The following is a 21,744-nucleotide window of genomic DNA, read 5'->3' as shown; positions in this document are numbered from 1 at the left end:
GTTCACCGCATTGTCGCCGTCAGAAGATGCCACTGCGTCGTCTGTAATGCGGTGTCCGCAGGCAGAATGCGCTCGGCTCTCGTCTTCTCTAGCTTTTTTCCCATTCGTGGCCAATTCCTGGCTTGTGGCAGACAATACAGCAGCTCGCGTTATTTCGATAGTTGAACGTTCTGGCAGTAGATAGGCACTCCAGTACTGCTATCTGCCAAAAGACTAAATAGCCACTCATGTATCTCATAAAACATGGTAAAATGACGCAAGAGCATGATTAACAAAGTTTAGTTATATAATAGGTGTAGTGAGTCTCAGCGTTATTTTGGCTATGTTGTGTGTTGCTATATGACCGTGAGCGGTGTTGGCGTAAAACGCGGCAGTTGTAACATGGCATCATTACGAAAAGCGACCGTTATTTCAGTCCAAAGGGGGCTACATGGAAGTAAAAACACAACAGAGCATTCACGTCAACAACCCAAAGAGCTAACTAAAAAACTATGGAGTGAACTGCTTCCACGATTAGAGTACGTGCTCAGCGACTGTGATGGCGTTCTATGGCATTCAAACCTAGTGGTGTCCGGCGCTAGAGACACGTTTCGAAAACTGCGCGAATACGGATTAAAAGTCGGTTTTGTGACAAACAACAGCACGAAATCGAAGGCCGGACTACTGGATAAGTTCAAACAAATGAACTTTCAAATTACCCCTCGGGAGATCTTTTGCGTAAATAACCTTACTGCTAGCTACCTTCAATCGAGGAAAGTCAAAGGCCGAGTGTACATGCTGGGCACTGAGGCCCTGCAGAATGAGCTTGAAGGGGCTGGCCTCAGATGCAACCCCCCTGGTCCGGATTTAGCCGATGGCCATCCACAATCCTGGTTGGATATGAAAATGGATACTGACGTTGAAGCAGTTGTACTTGGATTTGACTATCATTTCAGTATGGCGAAGGTATGCCGAGCTTGCACCTATCTTGCTAGGCCGAACTGTCATTTCATTGCTTCCGAGGCTGATGTTCGAGTGTTTGAAAAAAACAGCTCAGGTAACTGATCGAGGGTTTCTGAACAAGCTATTCTTTAAAGTATACAAAATCACTGGTATATTATTCGATGATTAAAGATTTTTTTTTGTTTATTTATGTGAATTTAGATAATTAACGCAGTTGCGTTGAAAATTACAAGTAGCTACTGCGCACATGCGTTCACGTTGATTTTGCCCTTTGCAGGTATCGTACTTCCGTCCACAGGGGCAATACTTGCTGCAATAGAAGCAGCCGCAGGTCGACGCGCTGTAATCATAGGGAAACCGTCGACTACGATGATTGAAATGATTAGACGAGAGTATCCAGAGATACGATCGGATAACACGCTGTTCATCGGAGACTATCTACACACAGATATTGCGTTTGGTGCTAAAAACGGTTTCACCACCCTGTTAGTTGAAACCGGCATGCACAGCCGTCACGACCTAACACAGGTTAAGGATTCGTCACTAAAGCCGACGTTCTACACGAAGAGTATTGCCGATATTTTCGCATTTATGCAATAACTTACTGTGTCGCAAACAATTTATTTTCGCTAATGCCACTCGTTGTACACCTATCGCAGACTAATATACTCGACCTGACAAAGAGTTGCCGTATCAGTTTCGCGGAACAGCCCGAGATCATTGGTTCCGCTAAAATATCAAAACACCATATGAGAACGTTTCATGTACTTGTATATCAGTAGCTTACAGACGTGTCAACACTTGACGCCGCGTATTGCGGTAAGAGCGTATTACCAACAACATGCCAATATCTATACATAAAGTATGGTAATATAACTGTTAACCCATAGGCTTCGAGCAGCCAACGCTAACATCAACACTCGCCATTTCGTAGCCAGCTGTAGATACATGTACATAGAAGTATATTGAAACTGATAGGATCATAACATAAGAAAGATTAGGCGTCAATTTCGTAGGCTGAAGCTTTTATGAAAATTTATGTGGCTCACAAAGCACCGTAGGGTAGTTCCGATTCTCAAACTGTATTTGGCTTAAAAGCTTTTGACCTCAAACGATCAAGCATGTACCAGAAAGGCGTTTAATGACAATCTAATTTTTCAATACTTCGTTCATTCTTCTATGGGAAGAATGGTCACAGTTAAACAATTTGTGTTCAAGATGCTGGTATGACTATTTCAACATGACACATAGCGTCGATAAGGATGTGACCAGTCGGCCAAATTAACCCAAAATTACGTTGAAGTGGTGCTATCTCATTGTTTTTTATTAGTCCGACGACGTAACACGGAAAAAGCGTCGTAGTTTAAAATAATTAGAAACTGGGCTTATTTGATGACCTCGAATACAAGTACGCCTGATTTTATACTCATGTCGGATTAAATTTTCTTCTGGGGCAAAAAATAGTTCCCATTCGTTTTAGTCTGCGGTACAATCACATCATTGCAGTACGGCTAATTTACCTTTATGAACTGCGAAGGATGATATGAGGTAATGTTGATAGCTTATGCGACTCTATAATTACTAACACTTCTGTTGTTGATTCTCGTTTGTGCGATACTTGCCTTTTTATCTATGCTACTATAAGCTTCTTGAAAAAAGCAAATTTTAGGTGTAACCACCGAAGTTCAACTATCTTCTACAACGACGCGGTTAACTCAAAGTTCTTTGACTGAGCCTAGGACTAATACAGCTTACTGTTATGTTGATATACGCCAACGCCACATGACCTGTATATCCGATAAAACCTGTAAGTGATTTAGATAACTAAATAAACTTATTAGAAAACCATAATTTTGTGCTCATGTAGACAGAATCTTATTCAAAATCGCAGTCATTGCTTAATGGTACGAATGTTTTCATATTTAGGTAGTGTCAACAAGTGTCTAAGCCGGGCAGTGAGAAGACGATAGTACTCAGGAAGAAACAGCGACGGCTTGAACGCTAGAGCTACATCCGTCATCTAAAAACTGTGGAAGCAACTAAAAGATTTATCTCAAACAAAAACTTACGGTGAACCGTGCGCGACTGCTGAAATGTATTAGGAAATTGCTTTTCGGAACCTGAAACGGGTATTTTACCTCTTTTATTAGCTCCTTTCCGTATCGTGCAATCATTTAATGCCTGCTTAGCGACGAAGCACGTCTTCCCAAGATCGCAGTATCACTTTCAGCGATCTCCGCAAGATGATTACCGTGCACGTACAATAAATGGCCTACATAAAAATGAGATCATACGCATATATTCAGAAGACTCAGAAACCATTGGCCTGCATGTAACTTTGGCTATTTTCGCACACCTCTAGGAAGTTTTATAACGCGAAACCTGAACGAACATACCTTAGTTTTTTCAGCCAATAATTCGACCGTTCAGAACACAGCGCCGCGCCTTCTATACTCCTATTACTAGGAGTATACTATACATATATATATATATATATATATATATATATAATAGGAGTACGAAACCGTTACGGTCACAGTCTTTATTACTAAAGACTGTGACCGTAACGGTTTCGTACAATTTTTATTCCTGTGTTTTCTCACTCAACTACTTCTGTCTCTCTAACAACGTAAGGGCTAACGCTTTAGTTCTTCTTTACGTCGCTGTCAATATTTCTATATTTGAACTAGAATCCACTTGTGATTACTGCAGTACTTACTTTGCCTGAATAAAAGCAGCTGCTTATCGAACGACTGGTCTCGTCGAGTAATCGACGAGATTAGGGGAAGGAATACAAAAAATTGCAATCAGACTTGCTGTTCTTCACAAACTAATAGGACGCTTGTAACGCTATTGTAGACAGCGTCCTTAAAACAGCAAGAAATTGTGATACCTAAGCTAACTGTTCCAGCAATAGCTCTACGAGCAATTTTCATTCGAAACTGGATTCGAGTGAGTATCGGTTATTCGATGGTAGCCTAACTTTTCTATCGTTGGCACACCTACTTCTCTCATATTAGCTTTACTTTATTAAAATTCAGTGTTATGAAGAATGAGGACGAGATTGCCTGCTACTTGTCTTTGTTTCACTGTGTAAACAAAACCTCGAAGTGACCTCTTAGGTATAGTATCGAGGACCTGCCCTCATTAGACGAAGCCAAAGTAAGTTTTTCTTTGTATATATGTGGGTTTTTTTCCAGCAAGCCTATGAAACCGCATGGCAACGACTAGCCAACGCTGAAATTTCGACCGTTGATGGCGATCTGTTCATGGTTGCCATGTCAGCGCACACTTGGAGGGATCACAAGTTAACTCGTCTGAGAAAATGATATTCAAAATAAATACAGACGTTCAATTGGTGAGTTCAACGTATGCTTCATAATAGATTTCTGCAATAAGCGATAATAATGCCATTGAATGATGAAACAATATTTATATGCGTACAGATGCTCGGAGAAGAGTCACTCGTCTGGGTCAGATAGAACTTCGCTAATGAAATTGAAGATTTACTGGAATAGGTATTTGAGAGGTCGTTCGATATATTTGTTTCTTCCTTGTCATTAGTGACAAAGAGGCTCTGTGTTGACCATGTATATATGGGATCGTTTATGATTCTTATTTAGTTTATAGATAAGTTTGTATATTGCATAAGTTTTTCGAATGGGTTGGATTCAAAATTTCGAAAACCATAGGTAGCGTAAGAAGTTGTCGCCTGTTAAAATTTTGCCATTACCAATTAAAAAAGTAGCGTTATTTGCCGTTTGTTAGGCTTCATGGATTAAATGCATTGCCAATAACTTACTCGAAAAATTATTTCAAAACTGTCGTTTTTCAACTTGAAACTTAGAGACAGCGAAATTCATGCCGCAACTAAGGACACAGCTGTTGTCGATAGACATAGTGAACTTATGGTTCAATGTCCAATTTTGTACAGTGGATCTTAATCCCACATGCACATTTTGCTTGGGATGATCATCCTCATTTTGGGTAAAATTTGTTTGCACTCATTAAAAAAAGTTTATAAACTTTTTTGCTCATTTTGAGTGCGTTCCTCTTCAGTACAAAGTGTCGTTCGCGGTACGTTTCTGAGTAGAGATGACCCTACGGGGTAACTTTACGTTGCACAGCTAACGCAGTAAAATGGAACTACGCACTTGTCCTCGATTTGTCTTTGAGTAGAAAGCATTATTATACAATGTAATTAAAATCTTTCATTCTTCCACTATACTCACCCTATTACACCCTCCGGCTGTTAGATATCCTGAAATTTTCAAGAGAGCTTTGGCGAAAAACTCTCCCAAAGGAAGGTAGTCAAAGATCTCCTGTCATTTCTCGAACGCCAAAATGAACACTTCCATAAATGCAACATTCATTCTCTGTCGTAGCAGTGATACATATTGATTGAGCTCAGCGACTATTGTTCAATGAGAATGAACTATATACAATTTACAAAACATGAGTCGCTTGCATTTTTTACGGCCACACAACATCGCGAGAGTGTATAATGTAAAGATAAACGAACATTAAAAGCTTGTAACTTCTACTTTGAGTGTTTATTATCTATTGCTTTTGGAATATGGCGGCAGTCCCATACGTTCGAAACTGCAATAATTGATGTTTATTCTATGTCGGTAAAAAATGTCATGGCGTTTTTTTGTTTCCCTTCACCATTCTTTGTTTACCTCTATATATTAGTCAAAAACCCGCTCCCTTTTCCCTCCAAACCCGTTGCTATCAGTCAGACCGTAATTTAAAAAAAAAAAAAAAACGATCATTTGATGATACTAACAGTGTGTTATACACTAGAAGATGAAATAACGGAATAGTCGAGAAATATCTCTATATGGATTAGCTGCATAAAGCGCAGTGAAAAACTCCCATGATGAGGCGCAGTATCGTTCTATACGACATTGCCATGCAGGGTCGAAATAGGATAAGACTTCATCAAGCAAGGTAAAAATTAGAGTCTTCATCTTCCAGCAAGAATGCATGATACCATGACGAACAGGCAAGGTTAACTATCTTTCCTACTATCGAGCACAAATACCTGTATAGATATTCGTGTCAGTCTCGGATACTTCTCGATAGCAATTATGCACGAGAGCATTGCACGAGCCACTAGAGTTATTGATTGCAACGCCGACATCTATTTTATCTTCTTATCGTTCAGCAAACAATTTGATATACTAACAATTTGGAACGGCTGAACCGTTTAGACAGATCTCCCCCATGGAACTTGGGTACGTTATTCGTGTGTTTCAAGATTACGCCTGTCCTGGTTAATAGCATACATTTAAAGCGTTTCCAAGCTGATCCAAGACTGATTCAACGAAACTTGATAGAGTTTTTAAATGAGCGAAATACCTTTTCACACAAAACTCATAAAGCCCACTTTTGCACGATGGTGTTTTCGAATCCAAGACATGAACGCAAAAAGTTATTAATTGAAGCGCGTGTAAAAATAAATAAATAAATAAAAACGTCGCATCTGTGACCTCCATGCATGATACCTCGAAGCTGGGCCAGTGGTTACGACAAACGGTGTTTATTGACGGCCATCATTCAACCTACTGCAGCAACGGTATAAATACGTATACAACACAATTCGGATACGGATAAGCCCGCATAAATGCATTACTAAGCTGAACTTGAATCTCGTAATTGAAATTTGTTACCGGAAAGTAATAGAATGGATGACCTTACATTGAATCTCCACCAGGTGATCCGCTACATTGTCTAATTGATCGTTAGGAACCTGTCTTGCTTATGACTAGGAAACGGGTACAAGGTAGAACAATATAATGTAGAAGCTTATAAATGCAATGTTCAATTAGACATAGTGTACTAAAAAACAATATACTGTTCTAATTTCATCCTCCCTGCAAGGGTAAACCTTCTGGTTCATTTATTCAGTTAACCTTATATTTTCACATACAGGTAGGCAATTAAGGATATTATAAGCGAACGAACTGGTCTCCTTAAGGAGTAGTTTTTTTATCTATACATATTTCAGACATGTTAGTGTTGGCACTGTCAAATCAATAATGGCATACGACACGCAAACTACAAATTGTAATACGTCACCGTGAAAAGATGAGGGTACCATGTGTGATTGTCAGGCTCAAGGACACATGGTGGTGAAGGCTCGAATCGGGGCATATACTTACTTTATTTCATGTCCGGACTTTCTGAAATAATGCGTAAAAACTTTAACAGAGGACAAAAAACACGAAAGACCTATTTTCAGAGATAAGTTGGTCGAAAGCGACGCTTGACGGTAGTAGTATACGAAGTATTCGAGAGACTTATTCAACTTGAGTCACAAAGTTTTACTTGCGATATATGCGGATCAGAAGACATTTCGGAAAATTCAGATGAATACAGATCGCCAAAGGAGTGTTTTTGGGTCGGGAGATAATACAGGATGAAATGCAATTGAGATAAAAGATCTATATCTGGACGAAGAGCATATATACGTATAACTTTGCGCACGGTTCAGCGCTGGCATAATATACCCGTATATCGAAAAAATACACCTTACCCACGCGAGCATGTTGCAACAAGAAGCTGGCCCTGTTACTATTTTTATTAACTCCCCTAGCGGTAAAGTATAGCCTGGCTGTTGAATTGCTTACGATTAATAAATGCTATGCTACACGCGTGACGAAATAAAGGATTTTGTAACAATGGATCAATCACAAATGGTAGTCGTCTTAAGATTATAAATAAAGTTGTACAATTATCATAATCATAGCTAATTTATCTCTGCGTGGATATCGGGTTATTGAACACAATCTGAGCCTATATTTTCTTTCGGTTTGAGAACAGAATCAAAGGAAGCTCGAGACAAGCCCAGGTTCCACAAAAACAGGTTTGGCTATTTGATATTCCGGGTCTCTCATGATGATCTAACTTTATGATTTAATAAAATGTACTTTTTGGCGTTACAACAATTTAGCTGTCGAGTAAAACGTGTATTAATGAAGGCACAAAATAGAAAATCTACTTCGAATGGGTCACGATGCCAGGACAAGCTCAGTAAAGTTGTCTGAACAGGAAGTAGAGTCTACTATTGTAGTTGTTGTTTCCACATTTTGAGCTAACGTCCCGTCTGTGTAGCAAGCACGATATCTCTATCTAAAATACCAGGTCAAATCGGTCACATAGAGAACATTCAACAGAGACAGTTCCGAATGATCGAATGCATACAAATATCAGGAGCTGTTCATTACTAAAGAACCTATAAAGCAATGATTACCTTATCTCTACGAAGCAAGAATCATTAAAGACACCATAGGGTCTATGGCAGTTACGACAACCACGTGCCGAATATGCTCTCAGTATTTCTGTCAGCAAACATTTCATCGTAGAGCCTATTCCATAAGTCTAAAACAGGCTTTAATAAAGGACCCCACTAACAGCATGACCTGAAAATAATCCAAACTATCCCTTTGCGACATTTTTATTGATAAGATCTGACTGCTTCTTTTGACGAACTTTGCACTGTCGTCAAGTTAAACGTATGTCCCTTTATAAGCATGTACGTTTAACTTGAACACACTTGAATACCTTGGAATTTTATCAATATTTCATTCTGTAACTATGGCGTTTATATAGGTTTTAGTGTGGTTAAATTGGTCTTTGAGAACGATACGTACATTATTACTGATCTGCTTCAGTTTAGGGGATCAAAGGCAGCTTGTGCGTGTGCCATTGCTTGTTCTATCTATAACACGGCTCCTCAACGTTCAATTTTATCTAGATCTAGCATAGACAAAACCTGGCAGTAGATGACTACAGCCTATCATGTTTAACGGGCTCCTCTACGAAGAGAAGCCTTTTCCTCTAGCTTTGTTAGATGATTGATTGATTCCTTTGTACAAAGTCACATCTGGCTCATACAGATCTTCAACTGATATTTCTCATGAACTTTAGTGACCCCGCTTGGGCCTAATAATGGAAGAGTTTTTGGCCAATTCCTTAATACAATTTCTCCACTTTCATATCATCGGTTGTTTTCAACGGTAGCGTTAAGCAAATTGTGGCCCACATAGCCTTACCTGGCCTTATATTATTAGTTATGTATTTAGCACTTTTTTTTTGCCGTTACAAAACTAACAAAGGCATATATACTTCATCTTAAATGTCCCTGATGTTCAAGAATAACCATAGTTTAAGTAGCGACGGATAATTATATAGTGACAATGCAAAATTTGATTCTAGTCCTAGTAGTAGGTACCATTCAAGTTGTTTTTGATAATACGTTCATGATTCAAATGCTGTGTTATAGAACAGAACGAAAGTTCTTTAGACGAAGAGTACACTTATATGTAACTGAGCTTATATAAATAGTTAATCTATGTTTGCGCGATCATTGCTATAATGATATTGCCATGATAATTTAAGATTAAAAAAAAAACTTAAAGACAAGTTATACAGGTTACGCTTGCCACACGAATGTAGTACTGCCTACAATATCAAGCAAGTAATATATTGGCAGTTTGAAGAAATAAGGACACACCATCTGTTCCTTCCTTTAGGGAATGCTTATCTTTAAGGTTTTTTAACAGACGCATATAACCTGATTTATTGAATAATATCTACCACGCTGGAAAATCTATAAAAACAGAACCTATTCAATTCAACCATGGCTGCTATTATTCTAATTACTGCTGCTTCTGCGATGGGTAATGCTAGCTGGTGTTTGGAATGGTATTGGTAATAATGTGTTCGTTGTCAAAGTTTGCCTCTTTTATCTCTTCTCCTGAATTACCTAGTTCCCACTTGCGTGTTAGTTATTCATTTTCCCTTGATCTTTCTACTCCACTTGTTCGTTATATATGCGTCTACACTTTGGAAGGACAAGGCATTGCCGTCGGACTTTCGTAGTCAAGAGGCGCGAGATAACCACTTCCCGTATAGGTTGGCAGACTGGCCAGCAGCCAAAGCGTACGCCCGAAGCCGGTTCGTGATAACTGTGGCATTATGGAAATGGTCATCGTCAACATTAGCTCAAACAGCTGTAGCAAAAGCTACACTGCCTATGCCCTAGCTTGGTTTAGTTTTAGTGACTAATGAAAGATGGTGCGACTGGGTCGACAGCTGTTGCTGAAGGTTTCGTCCCAATTTCGATACTATAAGCGAGAGCAATCAAGAGCCTACCATCTTTAAGGACCTACACACACCAACATGTACTATAACTCGCGGGCGTCTTATATGGAGAGATAGGGAAACGAGCATGCTGTGGCTGCTGATCATAACGTACTATTAAGTTGATCGTCTGGTGTGGCGGAACCGACCCAATCTTGGCTACTTCTCTATTTAGGATCATAGATGCACTCCTCTCCGACGTTATAGTTATCGTTAGTGGGGGCAAGTGGAAAAATGACAATGTGCAGTGCTTTTCTTAGGTAAGAAAAATACCGTCAATCGATATCGGTGTAAAGCTAGGGCACTGGAAAGCTGAAAATTCTCCTTGAGGTATAAAAGAAATAAGTCAGATTTACGGCAATAGCGTACGTTGGCCAGAAGAAATGGCAGTACGTATTACGAGTGGCTACTACGGGGCAAGATAGTTTGGCGATGATCGATTTATTTACAATCTTTCAGAAACAAAATAGTAATTTAATTGTGTGGAACACCGTGACGGCACGTCACTTACATAGGAAATAGAGGACTTGTCTGAGAAAAAATAACCCAAGAGGCTGTATTAGTTCCATATGTTATGTACATATGCAACGTAAACATTTGGGCAAATTTTTTTGCTGTGAGTGTTTTTCTAGAAAGCAGCTCTATGTTCCGTTCACTTTTTCTATCACCGCATGAAAAACGCAAAGGAGTTATGCCCTAAGGCTACCGATAGTTAACTGCCAATAAAGAATAACTTTTAAAAAGTGTACCTGTGGAATGATCGATATTCGAAATTCTTTAGTGGAGTATTTGGGAAAATGAGGTAATGTTGTAACGTCGCAGGAGAACATCTAATATATATTGTCCTCGTAAGGAAAGGTAATTAATCAACTTTGTGCAAATATTGTCACCGCAAACAGGTGGCAGATGCAGACGAAGTACTGCTCATAGGAATCGAACCGACACAGGGTGCCGTTTTCTCATCGATTTCTGTCGAAGGACTGAGCCTATTGTTTCGAGGCCGACTGTTTGCCAAAATATCATGTTGCAGCCTAGGGGAGTATTGCACCATATAACGCGTTTTGCCCCGCCGTATTCAGGGTTAAAAGTGAGTGTCTCGCCTCACCTCACCTCTAAGGCGCTCACTATATTTTATGAGCTGACATAATTATGGTTCAATGAATAACAATTGTGTTTAACAAAAAGGAAAGCTTATGGTGCTGATTTTGGGCAGAAAGTGTAATCGAACCTCCTTTAGAATGTTAACCTCTCTCTCTAGATATGTATATATATAAAGCCCTCCAGGCTTTGAGTTTTACGACTAGTATCGCCGTTAAGCATTCCATCAGACGCCAGGCACCGACCACAAAACGGAGTGTGTTTATACCCAAATTCGAAGCTAGACCATTATCTACACACACACACATATATATATATATATATATATATATATATATATATATATATAATCCAACAGTAGCAAAAATGAGCCAATTGAATCTTAAGTTATTCACTTGATTTATGTTTACAGCGGACGTCGTCGTGTGCTATAGGTTGCAATAGGTATGGTGCGCTGCGTCAATCACCAGCCAATAAATGGCGTAAGTACTCAAGGCCAACTGATGGTAAGTGGCCTTGGCCATTGCAAGTGGTCGTCGGATGAACGCAGTTCCGTAGCTGCTATACTACGAAATCGTATGAGAGGAATCCGATGCTGCAGCAGATACACGTCCTTGCCCGTCTAACATTTGATGCCTCTCGAACGCCTACCTTGACAAGTTAAAAATTTTCCGACACGAATATGAAGACTCATGACGCCTTCGGCTAGGAGGTGTCAGCTAACCTCGACCGATTGACAGGCTTCACAACGAGAGCGTCGCGAACCTGTTGCCAAAGCGGACGCACATGCAGACGTACGGAAGCTGTCGATTGTCCTGATTGGCCGAGAATCGCTGTTGGCTGGAGCTGGCAACGACTTCGGCCTGAACAGGAATCTAGCGCTGATGAAAAAACCAACATGCGTTACAGACATGGATTATGTCTGTCGTCTCTAGCATCGTTCTATTCCAGTGCTTTATGTTTTCAGTTCATTTTCAGACGAACTTGATTTACATAGGTTACATTTTTTTGGTAAATTTATGTTAATATTACGTTGATGACTAAGAGATTTCACTTTAGAACTTATTGGGTCATATACAAGGGTGCACCTTGAAGCTAATATGACTCGCAGGTGTTGAAAATACTAATGAAATAGCCCAGGTCCTAAGTATGCTCTCAGTATAGTATCTATTTTCATCTTGCTTCAGCAGTATTTTACCGCTTCATTTGACAAACGTGAATGCTAGTGGTTGGACGATCATTGAAGTTCTAGTTCGATTGTCGCAGCAACTTCCTCAAGTTAGTTTGTTATTAGTTGATCGTTTCTTCTAGCTTGAATATTTAGACTTATTGCTTCTCAATGAATAGAACGAGTTCAATGGTTCGGAAATGCTAATTTGTCGATTTCACCAGAAGCTTCCGTTTGTCCAATCACTGCAGGACCTGCTGTTTGAAGACCATTGTTTCGATGTATATTACTATAGATTTAGTTTATTATATACTATCGATATGGGATATTCTTGTGTCTGAAGCTAGAAAGTTGTGGCCAACGATTATCGTTTCCGTGCCCGTACTATGCAAATCTTTCATAGCATTCAATAGTTTCGCTATCGTTTACTATCTGAGTTTGGGATCATAGTCCTCATAATTGTCGAAAGTACAATTTTAAACTAGGTCGAAATCTGCTACAGGGTGAGCCGTCGAAACTAGTTGGCCGTGTGAAACACGTGCTTCGAACGCTGCTACACTTTCACATGAACATAAGCACCGTTAGTTACACCGAACGGCTTATGGACCTCTCAACTGCTTAAACATTGAGTCTGCTGCCTCCTGACATCTAGCCTATGCACACTTGTTTGTCGAGTTCTCTCCGTTACCTTTACATTATCCGTTACGCTACCGAAGATCTTCCTCTTATAACAACACCGGTACCATCGTACAGCATCTGGTATCTATATATATATAGTTTCTTTAAATTGTTGCTATTAAACAACAATAAAAATGTACATGTATACTTATTCATGTTAGCAACAATGGAGCCGTCGTATGTGGTGATTAACGGCGATATTGGACGTAGAACTCGAAACAACGAGAGGCTGCTTGGTGTACAACAGATTAGATCCGTTAATATTTCGACAGTCTGATAATTAGAAATGCAACGGATTGCTGAAACATTTCAAGGAGGAAACTGGCTCGGGATGACTCCCGACGTATATTAATGTTCGTTAGGCTGGGTACGGCATTATTATTGAATCAAATTAGTTAAGACTGACTCATAGGTCTGCTACTATTATATTACCGCATGGAATAAATGACAAGAGGTGCTAGACTTGAAAAACATCTTCGTGAGAAGCCGAGAATAACCGTGTAAAGGTAGGAAGTATCGCTTGCTCGACTATGGTACCATTCTATAATTCTAACAAAGTAACGACGTTAATGACAAATTCTAACGAGAGGACTAGATCATTTTTGCAGGGTAATAGAAACACTGTCTCAATGGGTTAACGGAACTACTCGAGTTCAGCAAAGCCTCAGAAGAACTGAAACTCGATAATTATGTTGGTCTGCAATCGAGCAGTGATGGCAGTTGGTCGGAATGTAACATAAATCGAATCTGTGAACGGGACATCATGTTTCTGAACGATAACGGGATGGGCGGAGGAAGCTTACGTTAGGCTGAATCTAACGTCAACTAACCTCAGATGAATGAAAGCAACGGCAAAGAACAAGAGCAACCGTTAGCCAGTCGAAGAAATCGACATGAACTGACTGATTATAACGAAACAAATACGTTCTGCGGGATTAATGCAGCAACGTAATCAGGTACCGGAACGACATAGTTGACGTAATAAGGTGATACCTGACGGGGCCTTTAAAACAAGCAAATTAATTAAGGAAATAAACGAATATGTACAAAGAGATAAGACAATGACTGGATTAACAATAGAGGTATAGATCGGCAGTCTATCTAAAATGTATATATATAGATATACATATATATGTAGTGTGAAGCAAAAGTTTCTTGACGATATAAACAAATCGATCGCCTGTGTCGATCCGGACTTCTTCCAGCAGATCACTAGAAGTAAAGTCGTTAGAATGATCGACTTTCATCGATGGCATAAGAAATTCATAGAATATTATTATTATTATATTGGATTGTTACAAACACCGCTCTTTAGGGGTTCATGAAAGAATCCGTTTGTATATTACGTTTCTCGTTTCGTTCCTAAGTCAAAGCAGATGTTTGTCTTTCGGAAGAGCCGAGAAACGCTGCTACAGGAATCCAACAAGGATCATTATTTCTGACCACGGAAGCTTCCAGTTCCCCTTCATGCAGCGTAGTCAATGCTGCCCGCGCTATCTCTGCGCCAAAGCTCAACCCATCTACGTATAGATACGCGTAAACTGTAATGTGGCGAGCAAGAAATGCATTAGAGTGATAATATTGTTTTGATATCGGCTAGGTGGAACGTACATGTTTTGGTTAAGGAAGGCTAAACACTGGCTTTGTCCAGACAAGTCCTGCAATCCGCTCCTGACACATAGCCCTTTTGCATGCTCTACCACAAAAGAATTGATCACAATTGTTACCCAGTGTGTATCGAATAAGTTCGATTACTTTATACAACGCTTATATACGGATAAGCGGCCTTACGATCAACGAGTGCTCGATATTATGAATTATCATAGGCGCCTACCAGTGCAAGAACGCTTACAATGCAAAGAGGCATCATCCTAGAACAGGAACTATATGAATTCGTGCTTATTATGTCTTGTCAAAAGTTTGCTGCTTTCCCCTCCGATCAACTAACTTATGAACTCAATGTATGTTAGCTTTATAGGTAGTTAGGTATCCTGCTTAGTAAAGTAACCTGCTTGGTTTAGGCTAGTTCCAAATAAATGCACAAAAAAGGACTTCCAGACATTTGACTAAACAGATAGGCTGATGGCGAAGAAATTTGTCTTTTACGAGCGTATGCACCGAGGCATACCCTGAACTGAATCCGCAGCCTGATTTCTGTAAGATTAACATTTCACCTTTATGTCATCGCAAGAACGCAGGCAAACAGCAATCGAGATACAGCTTCGCAGGAATCGACTATCCTTTGACCAAAGACACAACTAAGCAGTTAGAGGCCATAACTAAATTTTATATATAATGGGGTTGAAGCCTGTATGAAGCTTTATAATTAATGATGACAATATTATTACCAGACGAGATAATAAACGCTTGGAGACAACTGAACAAGTTAGGTGAAGCAGTTTTAATTTGCTAAGGATGGGTTTGCACTATAGTCACCTTCTTGCTTATAGTCAGAGTAATAGTTTGTCTAGTTAATATGTGGGGCGAGCATTATGTATGCAGAACTACTAATTAGAGTAAAATATTATTTATGTAGCTGTTTACCGTTAGCGCTGCTTAATGCTGGATCCCATCATTTAATCCGCTTCCAGGACAAAAAAAATGAAGCAAGGTTTTTTCAATGTGCTTTTAAATGAGGCATTACCTTACAACATTTCGAACTATGTAGTAACTTTCTTTATTGTTCTGACCCGTAGGCCATATCTAAATATTTAGAACATATCTAAATATATAGAACTTAGAGTCTATGCGTCCTTAACTTGAACACGGCGCCATATTTGGTGTTTACAGGAAAAACTGTCATTTCTTTAAGTACTGTTTTAGTGGGAAAATCGGTAAGGGCCTATGGAAGTTAGCCCAGTTCGTTGAATAAGCGATCGGTCAACAAACGAGCCTAGTATAATTGAGATTGCCGTCAGAATGCATGGGCCCTCCCTTACTATCTCTAACGATATGTAAAAATCGTGTAACAATGAAAGTAATCGTAAAAAAAACGTATCCTAAAGGTTTTGTAAACGAATCTAGCCCGGTCTTATTAGCAGACAACAAGAGTCTCATTGAGTTATTTTGAATCAACACAACAAAGCGAGCTGAAACAAATCCGAGTCAAACTTAACCTAAATCAGGCACCTTCTTAGTTCTTACTGATCGCTAGTCTTAAAGGTACTATCACATCTTTTGTGATAGCACCTTTAAGACTAGCGGTCAGTAAGTAAGTAATCCCTAAGACAAAGGCGACATCTTTGTCATAACTTATCTTTGTCGAAATGGAACAAAAACAAAAAAATATTCTGAAACATTCAGACGTTTAGTGCTTTTTGGGATTCAAGACACCAAAAGCAAATTAGAGTATATGTTCCATTTTATTACACTTTAATTATTTGCTCATCTGTTGTTTGTTTATCACAAAATATACTAATTTTAATATTGATTGATTTTGTATTTATTATATTATTATTAGAGAATAATTATAGTAATGATACAGTGTAATGTAACTAGTTTTATTCGCAGTATTTGTTGCTTGAAAAACCTTGCCTTATCTATTTCATTATGGTCGGCATCTCTTCATGTTGTTTGTCTTCCGTATAAAGTATTCACGTTCAAATTGGTTCAGCCTGTTTTACTTGTGCTACAATTCTTTCCCGCTGTACGATATTCTCTCTTTTTTTTTTTCTCTTTCTCTCTATCTATCTCTTTCTTTTTCTTTCTCTCTCACCGACTGACTTTCTCGCTTTTTTTGTCTATACCACTTGTAATGATTGCATTGTTCATTTTACAAGAACGCCCTGCTCTACACAGTCCAGGTTTGCTCACTAACATACAATTATGTGATGATGAAACTCACAAAATGTAGATGTGACAGCTCGTGTTATTATTTATAGGGAACCTTGCTACAATCTGCTTAGTGTTTACTTAATTATAATGAAACCAATCTAGCTAGGCTCCTGAAAGACAGGCAGTGCTCGTTAGATCTCTTTTGCTTGCGTGTATGGATTTCGTAGTTACAGCATTGCTATCGATCAAGGCCGAGTGCCCTGAGGAGACAACTTCACTGCACAAAATTTGCTATGCGCCTGTTGCAATCCTATCGCATTTTGGAATGATGTCCTTTGGAAGACTTGAGTGATTTTGTCTGTGTGCCTTCTCCCGAAAGACATCGGTGCTTTCGATGGCGCCGTCGATTATCGCAGAACAATCTGCGAACAACTATGTTAACTAAACAATACACAATATATTAATCAGTGGTGCGCGATGTTATTCCGCATTCGTTCGATCTTGGTTTTCAGTCATTTCGGATCTAACAGCTTTCAGTTAATAATGTACATGTATCTAAACGTATTGCTTAGGCTCCTTGGAGTTCAAATAATAATAATAATAATTGTAAAACAAACGATAATAGTGTAAATGGGATTCGTTTTCTTCCTTTATGTTTATGCGCATTTGTATGTATGTGGCGCTTGCGTACGTTCACTTCCGTCTGTATCGCTCGCACCTCTACCTAAGTTTTCAAATAACAGCTTCGAGATTCGTATATAACGGCGACAAAAATTCGCTCGACAAACTCCTTCGTCGCCACGCTGTCTTCCACAGATTCATTGATGGACCTTGAGATTCGAAGTCACCCTGCCGCCTCAACCTGAGAGCAGTCCACACCTGTGGTTCCAATACCTTGAGCACTAAGCTCGGCAGCGTTGGCCGAGGACTTAGGCGTACGCCCTACTTGCACGCGCTTTCATACACACACGCAGGACACCTATCTACCCCAGTTGTGTTTGAGGATTTCTCGCACCACTATCTGTAATAGTTATATGATTGTCGATATCGTGGCGATAATAATTCGAAGATGAATTTTCTAAAGTTGAACGTAAAGCATTACGGCTCGCTCTTGGTCTCGTAAAGGCTTTCATAGTAGTCGTTGATGAGGTCACGGAAATTGAGGGCATCGATATTCTTGCAAACCATGTGAAGGATGAGCCAATCGCCAACCTTCGAGTGCTCAATGATGCGTTTGAGGCGATCCTGATTGGCAAGACGGCCTTTCGACTTCGTAACACGTGTGCGAATCGGCGGAAGGAAAAGGGTAGCGGCACGGTACACCAGGACGGCTCCTGAGATGATCGCCATGAAAATGAACCAGAACCAAAGGAAAACGTAAATCTTTTCGTTGATAATGTTGATAGGCAGAATGCACATTGCGTCGTGCCTTTGAACATCGCCAGATGATCCGTACATGTGGAAGATACATTTGGTCAGTCGAGGGAACACGCGAATCATTGGGTCGTAACGAACCTCCTGTGACCACTGGGTAAAGTTGAGCACTTCGGCACCATACTTCGAAAATTCGCCTCCAAGAAAGTGGTCCATAAGGAACATTTGGCCAACGACATTGACGAAGTTGAGTACCTCAGCGGCGGAGTATGCCCAGAAATATATATTGTGGTTGTTACGATTTACCATAAGGTACTCGACAAGTAAACGTCGACTTATGGACTTCTCTTTGTCGTCCATGATGGGGTTGTCCAAGCCAAGTATGAGATTCTTGATACGCCCTCCTTCAACCATTTTCCACAGATAGCGTGGCACGTAGAACAGGGCCGCTTGTAAAAACAACACAAAACACACCCATTGGTAGTAAGCGTGATACACACGCTTTCCGGAACCATTTGACGACTTGTCGATACCTGGATAAGGCACCTCTGAGCCGACATTTTTGTGCCACGCATCCGGCATGGAAAACGTCGTGTGTATCCAACAGAATGTATCAAGTATATCCGTTGGCACGGAATCTTTCGTGATGCAATCAATAGGATCGCCAATATACTGCCTGCCCGTTACAAGAATACTGAACGCGATCAGAATTGCGACCGTTGCTTTGTAGTGCAACCGAAATACGGAGTTATCCGTGTAGGTGAAATCTGTCTTGAAGAATCCCTTAAGATTTCCAAATAGCTGATCCATGGCGGCAGTGGGGTCGTGTGGTGTAAAGGGCCGAACACTACTTTTTTTAAATTAGATAAGACACAAGACGCACAGTCTCTGATGGAATCGTAGTTACACTCGCTTGTAGATACTCACACACACGAGTCATCAGTGGCACAAGTTACGCAATTTTTGTTTATTGTTAATCATTGGCGATAGGGATAACGTAGCGAACACAGCGAACAGATCAGTCGCACCCCACTTACACGCACTCGGAGCTATACAAGGAAACGATTCAGACACGGACAGAATGCTGATCTTGTTTAAGCAACTTCTGTTAGGTGCCTGGCAATCAAATCTAGCAGCACTTCCCTCGGCTACTCGCTCGCTCTTTCTTTCACTTGGCTTGCTGCTGGCCGACTCGACGCCACAAGCAGCACGCAGCGCCACGTAAATTTAGGCAGACAAACTGCTGACTGCTTTGCTAAATGCTTCACAGGCTAACAGAGGGCGCCACTCTCTTTCGCGATGACCAAAATCGCTGTGGCTACCAACTAAAAGTCTTCGTGCCTGCTACGGTAACAACTTTTCTATAGACGACCAAATGGTAGTTGGTTTGCTTACTTGAAGATTTCAACGAACGATACGCCGCGAAGCTTCTTGACTAGCGGTCTGTGAGCAAGTGGCGTGCTGCCCGTAGCTGGAGCTGCCGCCGCAGGTGAGGGAAAACCCCGACCACCAGGGGACGCCAGGCACCAGCAGTAGCAGCAGAAGGGCTGAGAGGGCGCTGGAGTCGTGTCAGATCTACTGCCACCGCCACTGGACAACCACAGCTGTTATTGCTCCTACCAGCACATTCTGCTGGTGCGAGAATAAATGGCAGTGGCGGCAGCAGACAACGAACGAATGAACGAAACGCCAACCAGCACAAATGAAGCAATACTACGGCAACGGCTACTGCCGCCGCTGCTGCCGCCCCGACTCGGTGATGATCGGTAGTAGTAAAACCACAAGCTATGCTAGCAGAAGCAGTATTATAATGAGAACGACGGCCACTGGCTGGTCCTGCAGGTCCAATCAGTCGGCCAATCACTCAGAACAATCGGAGGTGATGTCCGCACGTCCGACGTGAGGGCGCACGTTTTTCGATACAGTTTGCTACGGAGCAAGCCCTGTTACCGGGAAAGAAAACTAGTGCCCGTAGCAGACTAACGGGAATGCGATACTTTAGTAACGCCAAGGAAGCACAGGTGTAATATTTAGCCTAGTGGAAAAAGAGGCTGTAGATTATGTTAGCTGCCGGTGACCCCAGCAGGTTCAAGCTACTGCTGGTCATCTAGTTATTGCTGTTCTTCCAAAATATTGGCAGGTGGCGCTGACAATAGCATTTTAACCGGAATCCTTGCAGTAGACATCCATCCTCCGCCAGGTCGAACCGCGTGGCTTGGCGGGTTCTTCGTTGACAGGGACCAAGGAGTTGGACAGAACGAAATGGTCAGGCTTGAATGATTTTTGTTTCATATTTATTATCGTTATCTCTTTCTTTTCATAATACAGAACAATGGCTGCTACCAAAAACGCCAAAGAGCTCCCCTGAGCCGAATCCGGCGCGCTTGTGCAGACCATTCTGATGATTTGTAAGCCAGAACAATTTAGTGGTGGTAATTATGAGTTCAATGAACATTTATTGTTGGAAAGTTTAAGAGGGTCGTATCTATTTAGATATCTGTTGAAAGTTGGGAAATTTCATTCTTAGTTTTTCGGCAAAATTAAGTTAACTGTCGAGCAGTAGGAGAGGGATCGATTGAAACCCAAAACAATGCGTTCGAGCGATAATTTCAAGCAAATTAATGAAAGGCATTAGTGCGGAAGTTCGCGCGCAATATCGTAATACCAAACACAAAGTCGACACTGATCAACGTGCAAAGACGTGTACTCGTCATGAATACGAGAAACCTGTAACAATGTTACATATAATCAGGAGATGTGTACATCGGACAACTTTCGTCTGCTGCATTCAAAAACCATGTCAACGTCATCACGTTACGTGCTTAACGTAACGTAACATACGTGCCTGAAACAGGTTAGAACACCAGATGTCTCAAGCGCTAATTTAAACATGACTGGGTAGCATAGCGAATAACGGTTAGTAAATTCACAGGCAAAAAGTTTCACTTAAAGCCAAACAGCTATACTTGAGCGCATTGCTATCTGCAGTGTGTACGCTGGCCAACTTATAGTACTTTTGTTGGCTATCGGAGATTGATTAGAGGTCGAAAGGTTCCACCTTCCAGTCCGTAGAAAATCTGTTATGTATCATTGCTTACAATGATCCACGATGTGAGCACGGCACGACTAAAAAATAAAGCTACACGTTCTTTAGGTATGATTTCATCTATGGTATAGAATTATTACTCGGTTGAACCATTTCGCCGGCCGCATATAAACGGCTGCCTGCATTTCTAATGAGTTTATCTCTGCTAGTATACAAATGCTATTATAATCGTACATATCTCTGTAGAATGGCGTCAAGCATTTCGGATTCCTAAGTTTGTTCTGCTTCATCTCGTATCGGGTCGTCGTAATCTTACTTACTTAGTAATTATAACATATAGATATGTTACAATTACTAAGTAACAAGTGGTTTCCTGGCAATGTTTGACAGCAATGGAGCGTATAAAATTTCCTAACTAACGAGTGAATATCTCGACGGCTTACACAATGAGCTGATCTGATAGAGTTGGCGCGCAAAAATCCGGAGTGATTTGACGTGGAATGCTGAAATGCAT

The 21,744-nt window shown here is 40.6% G+C and overlaps 2 protein-coding genes across 6 annotated transcripts; one reads left to right on the top strand and one right to left on the bottom strand.

Moving 5' to 3' along the window:
• Positions 1–80: 80 nt before the first annotated feature.
• LOC111263744 (phosphoglycolate phosphatase) lies at positions 81–15,425 on the top strand. Of its 5 annotated transcripts, XR_002682418.2 has the most exons (7): positions 340–1,036; positions 1,220–1,427; positions 2,588–2,749; positions 2,869–3,071; positions 4,143–4,300; positions 10,992–11,179; positions 11,603–15,425. XR_002682418.2 is itself a non-coding variant. In XM_022839114.2 (3 exons), the coding sequence occupies exons 1-3, from the start codon at positions 340–342 to the stop codon at positions 2,609–2,611; spliced, it is 972 nt and encodes a 323-aa protein (XP_022694849.1). In that variant the 3' UTR covers positions 2,612–2,730. The 5 variants fall into 5 exon arrangements, 2 of the variants coding, with proteins under 2 accessions (XP_022694849.1, XP_086825903.1); XR_002682416.2 differs by lacking the exon at positions 2,869–3,071 and having other exon boundaries at positions 81–1,036; XR_002682417.2 differs by lacking the exons at positions 2,869–3,071; positions 10,992–11,179 and having other exon boundaries at positions 81–1,036.
• Positions 15,426–16,379: 954 nt separating this feature from the next.
• Positions 16,380–19,990, bottom strand: LOC111263743 (innexin inx2). Its single transcript, XM_022839113.2, has one exon. The coding sequence runs from the start codon at positions 18,992–18,994 to the stop codon at positions 17,909–17,911; it is 1,086 nt and encodes a 361-aa protein (XP_022694848.1). The 5' UTR covers positions 18,995–19,990; the 3' UTR covers positions 16,380–17,908.
• Positions 19,991–21,744: the final 1,754 nt, after the last annotated feature.

The sequence above is a fragment of the Varroa jacobsoni genome, unplaced genomic scaffold, assembly GCF_002532875.2.
Source record: "Varroa jacobsoni isolate VJ856 unplaced genomic scaffold, vjacob_1.0 scaffold_788, whole genome shotgun sequence".
NCBI classification, from domain to species: Eukaryota; Metazoa; Arthropoda; class Arachnida; order Mesostigmata; family Varroidae; genus Varroa; species Varroa jacobsoni.
The sequence above is the reverse complement of the archived record's forward strand: the minus strand, read 5'-3'. Positions and strand labels throughout refer to the sequence as shown.

What these genes read in the sequence shown, in the direction of transcription:
- LOC111263744 (XM_086969777.1), top strand. Translation starts at nt 340, where the DNA reads ATGACCGTGAGCGGTGTTGGCGTAAAACGCGGCAGTTGTAACATGGCA. An exon ending in GTTTGAAAAAAACAGCTCAG is followed by an intron (nt 1,037 to 1,219) that starts GTAACTGATCGA and finishes TGCCCTTTGCAG; the next exon opens with GTATCGTACTTCCGTCCACA.
- LOC111263743 (XM_022839113.2), bottom strand. Translation starts at nt 18,994, where the DNA reads ATGGATCAGCTATTTGGAAATCTTAAGGGATTCTTCAAGACAGATTTC.